The sequence below is a fragment of the Arabidopsis lyrata genome (genome assembly GCF_000004255.2).
Source record: "Arabidopsis lyrata subsp. lyrata unplaced genomic scaffold ARALYscaffold_6, whole genome shotgun sequence".
Taxonomy (NCBI): Eukaryota; Viridiplantae; Streptophyta; class Magnoliopsida; order Brassicales; family Brassicaceae; genus Arabidopsis; species Arabidopsis lyrata.
The window spans coordinates 11,126,927-11,144,794 of NW_003302550.1; the positions used below are offsets into that span (position 1 = coordinate 11,126,927).

At 30.4% G+C, this 17,868-nt stretch overlaps 2 protein-coding genes and 1 long non-coding RNA gene across 4 annotated transcripts; all 3 read left to right on the forward strand.

Annotated features, from left to right (window-relative positions):
• Positions 1-1,840: 1,840 nt before the first annotated feature.
• On the forward strand, positions 1,841-4,216 carry LOC9310309 (cytochrome P450 71B11). The gene is given in 4 exon segments (XM_021023396.1): positions 1,841-2,032; positions 2,501-3,384; positions 3,477-3,945; positions 3,948-4,216. Coding segments are annotated over 3 exon segments (1,485 nt in total). The 5' UTR covers positions 1,841-2,032; positions 2,501-2,508; the 3' UTR covers positions 4,088-4,216.
• Positions 4,217-7,222: 3,006 nt separating this feature from the next.
• On the forward strand, positions 7,223-10,198 carry LOC110227717. 2 transcript variants are annotated; one of them, XR_002331401.1, is made up of 3 exons: positions 7,223-7,375; positions 8,953-9,092; positions 9,314-10,198. It is a non-coding gene; the product is annotated as an uncharacterized LOC110227717 (long non-coding RNA). The 2 variants fall into 2 exon arrangements; XR_002331400.1 differs by lacking the exons at positions 8,953-9,092; positions 9,314-10,198 and adding an exon at positions 8,099-8,339 and having other exon boundaries at positions 7,228-7,375.
• A 2,617-nt stretch (positions 10,199-12,815) lies between these two features.
• On the forward strand, positions 12,816-16,826 carry LOC110227718 (cytochrome P450 71B11-like). Its single transcript, XM_021023050.1, has 3 exons — positions 12,816-12,903; positions 15,130-16,013; positions 16,105-16,826. The coding sequence occupies exons 2-3, from the start codon at positions 15,138-15,140 to the stop codon at positions 16,717-16,719; spliced, it is 1,491 nt and encodes a 496-aa protein (XP_020878709.1). The 5' UTR covers positions 12,816-12,903; positions 15,130-15,137; the 3' UTR covers positions 16,720-16,826.
• Positions 16,827-17,868: the final 1,042 nt, after the last annotated feature.

Genomic DNA, 17,868 nt, shown 5'->3' on the forward strand with positions numbered 1-17,868 from the left:
TTGTAAACGTTTTAGCACTACAATCTCAATTCTAAACATTATGTTGCGTACCTAATCCAAACCAAATCCCAAATCAAATATGAAATATTGAAATCCCTATCTAAAATCTATTAGAAAGAAAACTATAATACTAGAGAAATTTACTTGTGACGGATTGTTGATGGCAACCAATAAAGAAAAAGAAAAAAAAAACTTAAAAGTCAGAAGTGGCAGGGCAAAAAACTTGAAAAAAATGTGAAAGGTTAGTCTACTAGTTGCCCTAATTTGTTTTAATTTTAGTTTCTAATTTACTTCACAATATATGTTTAAATCCAATTTATTAAAAGCATCGTGACTCTCTTCTTTCTTGTAACAACATAAACAATGTTTTTTATTTGGATCTAATATAATTAATAAACAAGAAAATTAAGGCCTTAAATTTTTTGTCTAAAATAATGGGCCAGAAGCCAATGTTTATTTTTAATGTACATAGCCACGGGCCTGACTTCAAGTCAATAGATATATATTCAATTGATACATCAAATATACTTAAGTGCAAAACTATACTCCAACTAAGCAAAAAATCAAATTCACTATTTAATCTTACCGTTTCGTACAAAATAATGCATATTCCGAGAGGTTGTTAACATTCTATCTACATTATGATATCTTGATAATCATCAATTTTCGATTTGTAACTGAGCAATTTAATAAGCACTACACACAACAAATACTGATGACTAAACATGTACCAAAACTTCAGAGAACTTTGAATCCACTTGAAGAGTATATTTGCATATTCAAGAACTTACATAAACTAAGGAAACACTACATACATAGATTTTGTTTTTGAGTTAACTACATGAACTAGTAAAAATTTACAAGACATATCTGGACATATTATACAATGGCCACTAGAAACATAAACAACTTACACAAATCAAATATATTTATAGAAAGATCTTAAAACATCTTTTAAAAAAATTTAGCTTAAGAGATACTAAAATTTTTGGAAAAAAATACAAAAACATTACAAACTTAAAGTTTCTGATGAATCTAAAAAAAAAATTAGTTAGAGTTTCTTAATCATCTAGGGGTGTATTACATTAAGGATTTTGATTAGTTTGGTGGATTTTAGAATTGGTGGGCTTCTTAATGAAGTTCAAAGATATTTTAATGATAATAAAAGGCTTTTAGATTAAGTGGGCTCTTATAATCTTCAAAGATATTCTAATGATAATAAAAGGCTTTTAGATTGAGTGGACTCTTATATGCAACTGTTCTCCCACCAGTCAACTTCAATTGTCACCCACCATTTTTTTTGCATTCATCATGCAATTTTTGTTTTACTTGCTTACACTACTACTTCTTCTGTCCAAAAGCTATAAAGATTCAATTATAGACTCAAACCCGACATTATGACTATAAACAGCAAATACATATGTTAATTAATAAACTAAAGTTTTTTTTTAAAAAAAATTATAAAGGAATTTTTTTTTTTTTTTTTTTTTTTTCACTAAAAAAAAAAAAATTATAAAGGAATAAATGCATAAAAACTAGAATTTTTGAAGCGCAGCTAAAGCATAAACTTTTACTCATTATGCTCTTGTTTCACACATTAAGTCACTAAACCACACTTATATTATTGATTGTTTATTATACTTATACACCATATATTTTGCTGCCACGATTCAAACTTTTGATACACATGTATTCAAACGAGTATACATTACATTATCTTGAAAAATGTTGGCATTATTCGTTTGTGTGGACACAAATATTATTCTTTATTAAATAAACTTATCATGAAGCATTCCATGCTACCCTCATCATTGTGACTGATTTTTGTGATCGATTGACAAAGAAAGACTCGGAAAAAAAAATTTCTGATTTTCCATCCGCACATTTTTTGAATCGTCACAATTATTGCTCAAAGTAAACAAAAACAAAAAATACCCACAAAACGAAATATAATTAATATCCCTCCTACCCATATCTCCTTCTATCCATCTCTCCCTCTCTCATTCTTCGGCACAAAGCATAAGACTTGAAGGTAATCCTACCGATCTCGGCCTCTCTGATGTTTCAATTGTAGAAGAAACTCTTAAATTCTCGAATACTTCTAACTATATGTGTTCTTTCCTTGTTCGAATGTTGCATGTACCTTGATCGTGTTGAAAATTTAGGATTCTTCATAGGTTGCCTATTTACGACACAATGGTGATGCTTTGGTGGTTTTAGTTTATTTTCATCTATGGGTGATTGATTACAAAAACTTGAAGACTCTAGAAAATTTTTCTTCTTTTAAGTCAAACATTTTAAAATAAGAATATATTGCCCCAATCCCAACTAATGAAACCCATACTCTTTTTCTTTTTTCTTTTTGGGGTTAAATGATCCACTAAGCATGCTATATATATATATATATATATATATTCATATTTCTTTTAGGATTGTCAACTATCAATTGATCCAACTTGAAATTAATTTACTTTGTATATCCTATCCCTTTTTTGTGTAGGAAGCAAAATGAGTTTGTGGTATATCATTGTTGCCTTCGTCTTCTTTTCTTCTATAATCATTGTAAGGAACACGAGAACGACAAAGACGAATCTACCTCCTGGACCACCAAGACTTCCTATAATTGGTAACTTACACCAATTGGGATCCAAACCTCATCGCTCGATGTTCAAATTATCCGAAAAGTATGGATCGTTAATGTCTTTGAAGTTTGGGAATGTGTCTACTGTTGTGGCATCTACACCAGAGACAGTGAAGGAAGTCTTAAAAACATTTGACGTAGAATGTTGTTCGCGACCATATATGACTTATCCTGCAAGATTTACATACAATTTAAAAGATCTCGGCTTTTCTCCCTATAGCACATATTGGAGGGAGGTACGAAAGATGACTGTTGTTGAACTCTACACCGCAAAAAGAGTGAAATCATTTCAACACACAAGAAAAGAAGAAGTTGCTTCCCTCGTTGATTTCATCAAACAAGCTGCGTCATTGGAGAAATCGGTTAACTTGAACAATAAGTTAATGAAACTAGCAGGAAGTGTGATTTGTAGAGTTGCATTTGGTATCAATCTTAAAGGAAGTAAACTTGAGAATACTTATGAGGAAGTAATTCAAGGAACAATGGAGGTTGTGGGGAGTTTCGCAGCAGCAGATTACTTCCCGGTCATTGGTACAATCATCGATAGGATCACAGGGTTACATAGCAAATGTGAGAAGATTTTTAAGGCAATGGATGCATTTTTTGATCAATCTATAAAGCATCACCTAGAAGATGAGAGTATTAAAGATGATATCACTGCCTTGCTCCTCAAGATGGAAAGGGGGGAGACTGGGCTTGGGGAGTTTCAACTTACTCGAGACCACACCAAAGGAATTCTTTTCGTAAGTAATGTGAACCTCTCAATCCATATACACCTTCATTCTTCACATGTTGCATAAAGTTTAAAAATATGTACTGACTTTGATTATTACAGAATATTCTCAATGCTGGAATAGACACTTCTGCACAAGTTATGACATGGGTGATGACCTATTTGATTGCAAACCCAAGAGTTTTGAAGAAAGTGCAAGCCGAGGTGAGAGAAGTGATAAAAAACAAAGACGAAATCATAGAAGAAGTTATAGAACGACTCGAATATCTAAAAATGGTAATTAGAGAAACGTTTAGGGTATTACCGCTCGTGCCACTTCTAATTCCAAGAGAGGCTTCAAAAAATTTAAAGATCGGAGGTTATGACATTCCCAAGAAAACATGGATCCATGTCAACATATGGGCTATTCATAGGAATCCAAACGTTTGGAAAGATCCAGAAACTTTCATCCCGGAGAGATTTATGGATCGCCAGATTGACTATAAAGGTTTGAACTTTGAGCTGTTGCCGTTTGGTAGTGGAAGGAGAATGTGCCCTGGTATAGGAATGGGTATGGCTTTGGCACATTTGACATCAATCTTCTTTACCGATTTGATTGGAGGCTTCCGGAAGGCATGGAGGTAGAAGATATTGACCTTGAAGAATCATATGGACTTGTATGTCCTAAGAAAGTCCCACTAGAGCTTATCCCGGTCCTTACTCAATGGACTTGATTTTATATTTTCATAGTTTAAAATGTAACCCTTTGGAAGTATCTTAAAGGTATTATCATTTTCATTTATAAGGAACTTGTTTGATGCATCAACTTTTAGCTCATTTTCTTTGGTAGCTTAACCTCAACTTTTAATAAACATTGCTACATTTTTAAACTAGTCTAAATTAATGTGGTTAGGGATTCTCTCGTTATATGGCAAATATGAGACATTCCCTTGGGGCGTTACTCTCCTAACTCATTAACAATGCCTATAAAAGTATACAAAATATTTTCAATTTAAAGAAAATACACAAATCAGAATTTTGTTCATTTTAATTCTCAAAATAAACACAATGACACATCTTGTTAACGTACATTAAAAATGGTTGAACCATGATTTTAAGTTTGGATTTCACGAGACGAATCTATACAAAGAGAGAACAAGAGATAATGAAAGAGAGAGTGGTGATAACTGATGAAGCTTGAAGGTGGGTTCAGTTATAAGAAACGAAGCAAAGGACATAGAGGAAGTTTGAGATTTGATGGATTGATAATTAAGATATTACTTGGAGAAAAGAGACTCTCATCAACCAGTGATGCGGTTTAGAGATGAAAATTTCATATAGGTTTATTCTTTCTCGAAAAAAATCCTATAGATCTATATATTCACTTCACTTGTCTTGTAGAGTAAAATTTAAGATATCTTTAGAACCAAAATAAACAAATTATTTACTGACTAAGGAGAGTTTGATGAACCAAATTCTTGGTTTATTTGTCACAATTTCTCCTTCCCATACAACTGTGAAAAAAGACTATTACCTGCAAATTGTTACAGGCTTACAACACTACCTCACAACACATAATGTGTAAGATTGACGTCAATAATTTGTTAATAAGAGACTTTAAAATTTTAAATACTAAATGCAATAATAGTAGAAAGATCGAACAAAAGATTAAAGTGAGAATCAGAGCTTAACCGGACACAGTGCCATGTTAAGGCTAATTGTTGCTTAGAGCGAATAAAAAAATGTGGTCTTTATTACTAAAAAAAATCAAAATAACGAAAATATTGTTTCAAAGCATATACAATAGTGATAAAAGAAAATAAAACAAAATTTCTTAACCACTATTTTTCTATACTTTTTTCCTAAAAATCATGCACTAAAAACTCACATAATCGAGTTGTCGAACCAATTCCCTCTCTATAGATATGATAGCGTAAATAACCATTCACTATATTCAAATAATCATTCACTGTTTTTTTTTATTGGTTAGATGTCAATTGTCAAACTAAATTGAACTTGAAACACAATTGATTTATTGTTTTAAAACATATAAAGTCAAATATACTTGAGAAAGACAACACGAGCCAAGAGAAACACAAAAACTCTTATGAAATTGAAGCAAGAAAAGGTTTATGATTTTGAAGAAGACGACACACGGTCACACGATAGTTTAACCCTACAAGGCTACAACTAATTTTGTTTTTAATATTTTTATTTTTAAGTGGTCGATTGATAATTATTTGAAAAAGGAATACTAAAAATCAATTTTTTTTTTTCAAATTATCCTTTTCATTTAAATATGAAGATTATTCCAAAACAGATTTTCTTTATTCTTAGTTATCTTTAATTAAAATTATCTCCCATTAGTGTTATATTTATAAACTAAAGTCTAAAACATGTGCAGAAATTTCCTAATACATAACTTATACGTATTGATATTATTCTAGTGTCATGGGCTTCTAAAACAAGTACCCACTATACAACTTATATACATAAGCCTAAAAATAAATATGTGACCTACGAAATTCAAAAATTTTTTTGTGGCCATGGGTAAATGCCCTTTCCTCTTCCCATTAAGCACAAATGGCGGACCCATAAAAAATATTTACCAAGGTCATATATAAATATGAAACTATATTATTTAGTATATCGCATAATAATATTATTCAAGTACAATGAATCTCGAAAAAATATTAATTGTGGTTTTCAATACTTTTCGACCAACAAAATAAAAGAAATAAATTATCTAAAGGTGTCAAACTGGGGAATCGAACATGGTTACTGGGGTGTCAATGGGCATGCAATTACCAAATCTACTGGTTGTTTTTTAAGTACTCTTATACATAAACACAAATATAATTATTTTACCCATGTCACTTGACCCTCCTTTCCCTTGAATGGGTCCGCCCGTGACAACACTGACCGGACATTAAAAGAAACATGAGACCAACGAATAGTCAAGATGAAGGACGGAGACAACCATGAGATCAATACGATGGAATCCGACGATGACGAGGCATGAAGGAGTTTTTATGTTGTATAAATGGGACATTTCATATTTTTAATATGTTTGAAGTCAGTCACTTCAAATTTCATGTTTAACTATATATGTCTATTTAAGAAAATAACAATATATATATATACACATATATATAAGTTTCACAAAATAGTTTTTCATAAGATGTTTTCTCAAATTGCTATATTCCTATTAGCATAATCTTTTCTATGAATTTTCATATAATTAATATAATCGTATAACGAGAGATTTAAAATTAAATTTTAAAAATTTCAAGTTCACTAACAATACAATTTGAGAAGACATCATTAGTGATTTGGAAGTCCTTTAACAAAAACAGATGATTAGTGATTTAAGCTACTGTCACAGATGTGTTACTATCCGAATTCAAAGTCGCATATTACATGGCAATAAACACATTTCAAATCATCACTTAAATAACATGAACTATAAAGAAAATATATATATACTCTTCATATTTGTAAATTTTAGATTTTAGTGGAAGTTTGGTAAAAGAACCTAAACTCAAACTATGGTATTTTGTTATTTCAAAATTTAAACATAAATCAATAAATAATTTCTCTAAGATTTTGAATTTTTGTAAATTTTATTTCATTGACACGAAATAGAATTTATTATACAATTGGTTTCCCACAAGGCCACAAGTCAACTTCAATCGTTTTTGTTACCCACCTTTTTTTGTAGCCATCTATCAGTTTTTGTTTTACTTGTTTTACATTACTTCTTCTGTCCACAAAAGATAAAGATGCAATTATTGGCTTGAAAATTTTAGTATTATTCGTTTGTGTGGACACGAATGCTATGCTAAATAAAATAAACTTATAATAAACACAATCATTATTGCTCAAAAAAAAGCAAATAGTCACAATTACACAACACAAAGTAAGAAGATAAAACAGAAAATTCTTCGGGGACAAATCTGTACCTCCATGTCTCCCTCTCTCTATCTCTCTAATTCTTCGGGGACAAAGCATAAGACTTAAAGGTAACTCTTATATTCTCCAAAATTCTTCAATCTTTTTAACTATGTGTTCTTTACTTGTTCGAATGTTGCATGTCTCTTGATCGTGTAAAGAAATTTAAGATTCTTCATAGGTTGCCTAATTATGACATAGTGATGATGTTTAGGTGGGTTTAGTTTATGGGGTTCTATATTTTTCATCTATAGGTGTTTGAGTACAAAAATTTTATGACTCCAGATAATTTACTTAACCGGTTGGCGCGTAAAAAAAGTCTCCTCATTTCAGCTTATTGATTCACGCAAAATGGAAAATGGGCTTCGATAAATTTGGTTCAACTCGCGAAACTGAATTCCTAGTACTCTTTTGATTCTATAAAACAATATTTGATTTAAGGTTTATTTTTGTTGAATAAATTTTTACATTTAAAAAAAATCAAATTCTTTTGAATCAAACTTAACACTCTCATATACAGCCATAAAGAATCTTTTAATTTTCTCGGAGCCCATTTGTTTTTGGTTTTTGAATTGTATTTTTTTTTTCTTTTTAAAGTCAAAATTAATGCAACAAACATTTTAAAATTATTAATTTATTGTCACAATCCCAACTAATGAACCCCATACATACTCTCTCTTTCTTTTTGGTATGATCCACTAAGCATGCTAATTATATTTCTTTTAGGATTGTCAAATATAAACTGAGTCAACCTGAAATTAATTTACATTGAATAATTATCCCTTTTCGTGTAGGAAGCAAAATGAGTTTGTGGATCATTGTAAGGAACACAAGAACGACAAAGAAAAATCAACCTCCCGAACAAGCGTTTGAACTCACTTTTGATACATGAACGTTAAATTAATTACAGATACACGAATATTCAAACGAACTTATATCACCTTATCTTGAAAAAGTTAGCATTATTGGTTTGTGGGACATCTATATTATGACTTATTGCAAAATGAACTTATCACGAAGAAGTTCCGTGCAAAATGATTGAAAACTCTAACAACAATAGATACTAGTTTTTCAATATATAAGAAAAGTTGCCGACCAAACAAATATATGGTGGTTCATTTGGGTTTAGATATCCGTTTAAAAAGTAAAAGAAAAATCCAATTATCCATCTCATTAATTTAATCCATTATCTCATACACAGATTTAGAATTAGAAATTGTATATCTTGACTATTCGATATCCGAAATCTTGATAAGGATCCGAATAAAAATCATGAATTGTTGGATCCGAATATCAGAATTTTAAAATTCGAATAAACCTATTTTTATATGGTGGATACATGTATTTTGAAGATTAAAAAGAAATTTTGATTTTTTATTATGTACTATGTGTAATCAATACAATAATAACACTAAGAATCTTTTCAGGTCTGACACATCAGTATTTTGGGCTTTTCTCATGTTGACACCTCATTAAAATCGTCGTCCAATGAAAACATTTCGATTAATACAACTCAACATGTTTCAGCCTATAAATAATTCTCTTTATGCCATGTCATTATATTTCAATTTGTTGGGCTTTATTGTTTGTAGAGAAGTGGGCTTAAAGAACCATAGCAAGATGTAATAATTTTCTTTTCTCCTATTAGGCGCGTGAGGATATATAAGTCTACCGAGAACAGTACTGCGACGGTAGTAGAGGCAGAAGCTGCAGAGGTTAAAATCAATGAAGAGGTTGTGAGTACATTGCAAAAAGCTTTTATTCTCCAATTAAGTCGAGATTGAAAAGGTTTTGATTTTTGAACGATCAAATTTTTTGATATTTTTTTACGACTAAACAGTTTGATTCTAATTATGATTATAAATTTTGTTGAAAGATCATAATAACAATGGTTCATGAAGAATTTTGAGATAGGGTTACCAATGTCAGAAAACATAACTTGATTTTAAGGTGATTTTTGATTGAATTTAAATTTGCTTAGATCTTCCACTTTGTTTTCGTGAATCCAGTCAAGCTGGGGATTTGATTTGACGATTTTGTCGACAACTTGATTGAGATGGAAGTTCAGTTGCAAGGAAGAAATAATTTGTGTGGGTAGTTATCTATTTCTTTTAAATGGTGGTTTGATGCTTATATTCTCTTGAAATTTTCAAATGTGTTTGTCTTTCTATTTCGATTGATTTGATCAAATTAGGTGATGGATCCATCAATTTTTACCCTTGTTTAGTAGCTTACCAATGTTTTTATAATTCGCTATATTTATATTTTCGTAAGGTTTTCTGACTCACTGATCTTTAAAATTTCATATTTCTTATGACACATGCATAAGAGGATCAGGAAGCTAACAACTTCAACACAGCCAAAAATCTTCAAATCTCGAGCAGCAAAAATTTCTCAAATTCACGCAATGAATATGAGAATGAAACTAGAGAAACCAAATCCTCAACAGAATCCGTCGCTTTATTAGAAGCTGAAAAAGGTCATGACTGAGAGCTCGAGTACATAACCAAGTTCATAGTCTCTGGCCAACTGATGATAAAAGAATTCTCCTTGGGGATAGCTACTGATATTACCTCTGAACTTTTTCGCTAAAATTGAAGGTAAGAGAGATGCCCAGAGTAAGATTGAGAGAAAAACACTGGTCGACTTTGTGCTTATCAAATGCGAGCAAATGTTCATGGGAAGCTATAGAGGATTGTTGGGGAGAGAAGTCATTTTTCTTGAAAGAAGAGAGATTTTGACAGAAGAAGTGAATAAAGAGGTTCACGGATTGAAGAAACCATGGTCCCAAGAGTTCGCTCATTACACACTTGCATCGAATTGGAATTAGATTTGAGAAAAACTTTTCAATCCCCAAAAATTCTATGTATAAGAAAAACACACATTTCAATTTTCTAGCTGAGATTGAACCTTAGGCTCGCCGAAGAAGAAGAAAACGATCAACGTTGTGACGGTGGATTGAAATTCATTGTTGTGGAGGTTCTCGGTTCTTTTTTTTCAATCTCTCGCTATCTCTCTTTCTTAATGAAGAGAAGAAGGATGTTCCAGTGGATTCAGAGGTTTGACTTTACTAAGCCAAACCGATATGGGCCATTCAAATCCAACAGAAACCTTGGGCCATTCGAAACCCATCACTTCTCAGTCATTAACGCCTGCAACAAGCATAAAAGCGACACACAAAATGTGTGTTCTAAGCAGTAAATGGTTTTGGTAGTCAGAAATTTAAACAAATTATATAATTAACCTCTTCATATGTATGTATTAAATTATTAAAAAAAAAAACCCCATTTTTTTTTTTGACAACTGATTTTATTAAATAACTGAAATGGGATTTACATAAGGTAAATCGGAGCCTATAACATCATATCAAAAGCCCAATTATAAACCCAAAACAGAGGTGTCAATGGAAAAACAAAGGTTAAAAACTCAACATTGGTGGATTAGATGGAATAAATGCAAATTGGATTTCTTATTGATTAAGAACATAAAATAATGTGTGATATCTAAAGAAAAGAATCTAACAGAGGTTGGGCAATTTTGAACACAATCGGCTCATGCGAGATACAGAGTGTATCTCACGGTAGCGAGAAAGATCAAATTTTCATTTGTGTTCATGATTAACTAATCTCATAAACATGTAGACATGTAGTGGAAGTAGAGTGGATAAAACACAATTAAGCAACTTCTTAAAAAAACGTTTTTAAAAAAGCCCCGCGGCATAGCCCGGGTTTCGCCCTAGTTTTTATAAATATACGAATGGCCTCCTTATTTTTGGGATTACGGAATGATATTACTATTCTTGTCCAAATCTTGCATTTGTCCTAAAATATATTACCTCAGAAAACGAGATCAAATGTAATAATTTCTAGAGGATAGCATGTGCTCAAGGTGCCAAAGAACATGGTTTTTTTTTTTTAAAAAATTTATTTAGATAAAAAGACCTTAAATCTATACTAGTATTTTCTCAGTTATTTTGGTGACGGATGGGTATAAATGTTTTCGGGTTATTTGGATACCCGACCTGTTTACAAATTTTGGTCATAAAAAGTTTGTTGGGTCGGATTATATTTAACACAACTCATACACCGGATATTTTCGCAGTCATTTTGGTGACAGATGGGTAAAAATGCTTCCGGGTTATTTGGAAACCCGATCCGTTTACAGATTTTGGTCACAAAAAGTTTGTTGGGTCGGGTTATATTTAACTCAACTCATACACCAGATATTCCATATTTAATAATTTAGATATTTAGAAGATTTGATTAAAATTTAGAATTATGATTCTCCTATCATCTTTGTTTGATTTGTTTTTAACTGTTTTGAATCATCATATAATACATAAAGTAAAAAAAAAATCATTTTTTTTCTGCATATACTATGATTCGAAATTTTAAAAACGGACATATATTATCCAGTTGACGAAAATGTGTGTTCAACGTTCTACATCGATTAAAATATTTAGACAATGATTCAGAATCATATCATAAATAAGATCAACATTAATAAAATAAATGAGTTATTTTGTCGGACGGGTTTGACGGAACGGGTTTTTGAATCAACAATAATAAAAAGATTAAAATATCATTAATCCGCCACTTCAATACGGATTAGATCCTTAATTTTTTAATACCACCAATATTAGACATATTAAATGAATCTCATTTAGAAAAGATTGTATAAAACCAAAAGTTGTCCCGTGGTATAATGTTACTTACTAACAATTGTAAACTATAAAATATAAATATCTTAGAAAATGATACAATTTGCAAACTTTTATATATAATAAATAATCGTTAAATTTTAAAAATTACTACTTTTAGAAAACAAATGACGGAACGGTTTAAGAAGTTACAAGACAGGTTATATTTCCGAACGAAGTTATATGGTGGGCGAGTTTGAATCAATATTTATAAAATTTTAAAATATCATTAACATGCCGCTTTAATACAGATTAAATCTTCAGTTTATTAAAATATAAATGACTTAGAGAATGATATGATTTGTAAACTTTTATATATAATAAATAATCATTAAATTTTATAATAAAAAAATCATAGGATGGGTTAAGAAATTACAGAACGGATTATATTTCGGAACGGGTTTATATAAATAACAATTGTAAACCAAATATTTATAAATATCATTAACATGCCGCTTAATACGGGTTAAATCCTCAGTTTATTAACAATTGTCTCGTGAACTCGTGGTATACGGTTACTTAATAACAATTGTAAACTATAATATAAATAAATATTTTATAAGGAGATACAATTTACAAAATACTTTTATATTAACTTTAAAAATAAATCATCCCGCGGTGTACCGCGGGTTAAAATCTAGTTTTAAAATATTAATAAGAAAAGGTCCATATTTTTGAATTTCTATGTAAGATAAGATTTGATTATTTATATTGGGCACAAAGTCTAATATAATTTTGAGACGGGCATGCTTATGTAATTGAAACGTCATATCACCGCCAAACCCTGTATAAATATGGAATTTTCACACAATAATTTCACAACACAAGTTAAAAAAAAAAAAAATCTCATCTCCACTTTTGATCTCTAAAATCTTCAGCACAAAATATAAGACTTGAAAGGTAACTAATCTTACCAAAATTGTTTATGTTTCAATGTTGTAGAATAAACTTTTAACTATATATTTGTGACTTGTTGCATGTACTTTGATCGTGTATAAAGAAATTATTTGGATGCTTCTTCTTCTTGTTTTGCCTTAATTAGGGTGCTTTGGTGCTTTAGACTTTCGAATTTTAGTTAGCGTGGTTCTGTATTTTCCATCTGATCCACATAACATTCTTTTTTTTTTTTGGGTTAACTGTCCACTTAGACTCCGAATGTCAGTCCGTTTTAATAACATTTAGTTTACTTATACAATATTTATATCCTATGTCATTACTCATTACTCATTAGATAATTATTTTCTAAATAATTACCGGTCTTAAAAAGTAAGTGATACAAGCATAATTGACTTCATATCTTAGTGGTTATTATTATTTTATTAAACCCACTTTGCAGAATATATATTTAAAAAATCATTTTTAATATGAAAAAAAAAACAAAAAATCTTGAAGAAAGTAAAATTCTTCAATTTCCATATTTTCTTATAGTTTAATTACTTTTCTATTTCTTCATATTTGTTTAAGTTCTTTTCTATTTCTTCAGACTTCTGGCAAATAATAATTATAAAATCGTTCTATTATTTTATTTTCAATTTTATTAATTTTTGTGATTTTATTTATTAAAATCTGTTTTTTTGGTGAGTATTTATTAAAATCTTTTTATAACTGTAACTCATCAAATATTAGTCATTTGCTTCCATTTGAAATTTAACAAATACATAATAAATAAATAACATTTTAAAAACTTGAATATATAATTTAAATACATAGTAGTAGTATTCATTCTAAAAGTATAAACACATGGTTAATAAAAATAAAATTTTTAATTATTACCTTTTTGAGTACTCAATTTCTCAAACAGAATAAATACATAGTAAATAAAACTTAGAAAACTTAATGTAATTGTTTCCGCGGACAACACTGGTAATCACCTGGTGCTACATATATATTATCTTAAAACTATCAAACATATATATATATATATATATATCTTATATATTAATAGAGAAGCACTCTAAAAAATAAACTTTACTTTTACGTGTTATTATCTAAACTGCCATGTTGACGTGTCGTTTTCAGAGTGATTTTCCATCCATTTAAATTATTACCCAAATTTTACTAGACTATTTACCGATTTTGCCATTAGTCTTAATACATACATATATCACACAAATAAAAAACGAAATCATAACTAAAAAACAAAAATTAGGCGACTAATTTACATATTTATATTTAACAACAATTCACGAGAGTTTTGTTTATTTATATTAATGATCTATTTTTTAATAATTAAAAAACATACACTTTTTGTTTATCTTATATTAATAAATCTTTATATTTATATTTTTCTTTATATATATTTATATAAATCTTCTCAAGCCGATGGGTAAACAATCTTTATATTTAATTTATATTTGTATTATGTTTATATATAAATAATAAAATATATACATTTAGTTCAAGAATCTCGAATTTAAAACTACAACATCTCTACATCTTTCATAAATTTATAAATCTATTGTACTAAAATACATAAGATAATCTTTTTTCAATATATGTTACGAATACTTAAAATCCGTTTTTTTGGAGGGATTCTAACTTTTCGAAAAAAAACCAACCACATTTATTTATAAACTAAAATTTGGCCCTATTATAACCATTTCGTAGTAATCCATTCATAATCTAAGAATCTTAATTTGAAATTCACTACAAAATCTTAACTTGAAAACTATCAAATCTCATCTTTGATAAATTTTTGGATTTCTTATACTTAAATCTCGACATCTTTTTTTTTTTTAATCATTCTCGACATCTTTAAAACATATAGAAAGGGATATTGGCATAAATGGTAATATTTCGTCAATACTTTCTTTATCACGTTGAAGCTTTATTTCAGGTTCAAATATTTCACGGGTAAAACGTATACATATACGAAATAGTCCCAAATTTGAATAAAAAAAAATAAAAAAAATTATTACATGTTTCGTTTTACACAAACGGATCTTGGATCCCAGATAAAAAATTTAATCATAATAATTTTACTTGAATAACTTCATCCCGCACATACTGCGGGTTGTTATCTAGTATATATATATATATATATATAATGTTTTTTTAACTAACAAATATATATTGAGCAAACTAGTAACTAATTGAGGTTTTGTATAAACTATCCGTTTTATGCAGGTTGCAAAATGAGTTTGTGGTATACCATTGTTGCATTCGTCTTCTTTGCATCTATACTTATTGCAAAGAACACGAAAAAGACAAAGAAAAATCTACCTCCTGGACCACCAAGACTTCCTTTAATTGGTAACTTACACCAATTGGGATCTAAACCTCATCGCTCGATGTTCAAATTATCCGAAAAGTATGGATCGTTAATGTCTTTGAAGTTTGGGAATGTGTCTACTGTTGTGGCATCTACACCAGAGACAGTGAAGGAAGTCTTAAAAACATTTGACGTAGAATGTTGTTCGCGACCATATATGACTTATCCTGCAAGATTTACATACAATTTAAAAGATCTCGGCTTTTCTCCCTATAGCACATATTGGAGGGAGGTACGAAAGATGACTGTTGTTGAACTCTACACCGCAAAAAGAGTGAAATCATTTCAACACACAAGAAAAGAAGAAGTTGCTTCCCTCGTTGATTTCTTCAAACAAGCTGCGTCATTGGAGAAATCGGTTAACTTGAACAATAAGTTAATGAAACTAGCAGGAAGTGTGATTTGTAGAGTTGCATTTGGTATCAATCTTAAAGGAAGTAAACTTGAGAATACTTATGAGGAAGTCATTCAAGGAACTATAGAGGTGGTGGGGAGTTTCGCAGCAGCAGATTACTTCCCGGTCATTGGTAGAATTATCGATAGGATCACAGGGTTACATAGCAAATGTGAGAAGAATTTCAAGGCAATGGATGCATTTTTTGATCAATCTATAAAGCATCACCTAGAAGATGAGAGTATTAAAGATGATATCATTGCCTTGCTCCTCAAGATGGAAAGGGGAGAGATTGGACTTGGGGAGTTTCAACTTACTCGAGACCACACCAAAGGAATTCTTTCCGTAAGTAATGTGAACCTCTCAATCTAGAATTTACTTTCATTCTTCATGTTGCATAAATTGTAAAAATATGTACTGACTTTGATTATTACAGAATATTCTTAACGCTGGAATAGACACTACTGCACAAGTCATGACATGGGTGATGACACATTTGATTAAAAACCCAAGAATTCTGAAGAAAGCGCAGGCCGAGGTGAGAGAAGTGATCAAAAACAAAGATGATATCGCAGAAGAAGATATAGAACGACTCGAGTATTTGAAAATGGTGATTAAAGAAACATTAAGGATAAACCCAGCTCTGCCATTTCTGATTCCAAGAGAGGCTTCAAAAGATATAGAGATTGGAGGCTATGACATTCCAAAGAAAACATGGATTTATGTCAACATATGGGCTCTTCAGAGGAATCCAAACGTTTGGAAAGATCCAGAAGCTTTCATCCCCGAAAGGTTTATGGATAGCGAGATTGACTACAAAGGTTTGAACTTTGAGCTGTTGCCGTTTGGTAGTGGAAGGAGAATGTGCCCTGGTATAGGAATGGGTATGGCTTTGGTACATTTGACTCTTATCAATCTTCTCTACCGATTTGATTGGAAGCTTCCAGAAGGAATGAAGGTAGAAGATGTTGATCTTGAAGAATCATATGGACTTGTATGTCCTAAGAAAGTCCCACTTCAGCTTATCCCGGTCCTTACCCAATGGACTTGATTTTATATTATCATAGTTCAAAATGTAATCCTTTGGAATTATCTTAAAGGTCTTATCATTATCGTTTATCAATAAGGAAATTGTTTTATGAAACAACTTTTAGCTCATTTTCTCTGGTAACGTAACCTCAACTTTTTAGTCTACCAAATTTATGTAGTTAGGATCCTCTCGTACCATTTTTTAGATATTTCAAAATCTTCAAAAAGACACACTAATTATTTAGATATTTCGTATGGACACAATTTACAGAAAATACACAGAATCAGAGATTTAAAATGGACTAGGTGAATACCAGCGCGCGAGTTTATGTTATTTTAAAATTAGTTTATATAATCTCATTTTTTATAGAATATATTATTTTAAATATAGCTAAATGTATTACTTGAAAGACAACAGACAATATAAATGTAATTAAGACTTTGTTAACGGGTTCATTTGAAAAATCAATGAGTTTGCAATTCTTTGATTCAAAATTTTATATGCATATAACTCTGAACCTGTTAAAAGTTTGTCAATCTCTATTTTACACACAAAAATGCTCAAGGTCCCACATAATCTAATTTATCAAAAAATATATTTTTTTTTTGTCGTCTGTTTTTATTAATATCACAAAGAAGGATACATTGTTGAAATACATAAGCCGGCGGAAACACTAGAAATCCCCGGAAACTTAAAGCCCAAAAGAGGGAAGCGAAAGCCTAAAAGAGGGAACCAATTGAACACGTGGAGAATACAATCCACAAAAACGAAACAAAAGTCAAAAACTTAAACAAAAGCTCGAAAGAAAACGAACTTGCCAATCTTACTCCCACACCAATGTGAACAAAGCCAGCCACAAAGGACAACACGCGTCCATCTTGCAGTTAACGAAACCTCCTATTAGGACAAATCCTTTACTCTTTCTGTCTCACTTCTCCCTCCAATACACTTTCATTTTTCTCCTTTATCTTCCCATTTTTAACGTTTAAACAAATTTCCCATGGCAATTATATTCTTTCTTATAAAGAGTAATTTAAGAACATGATATTGTTTTTCAAGTTCTCTCTATATATACTTACATCTCTTTTATTTCTCTTCTAACAGCGCTCACACATGGAAACACGATACTGTTATTGTTTACGACAAAATGTCACTTCGCTTGAGTCTTCT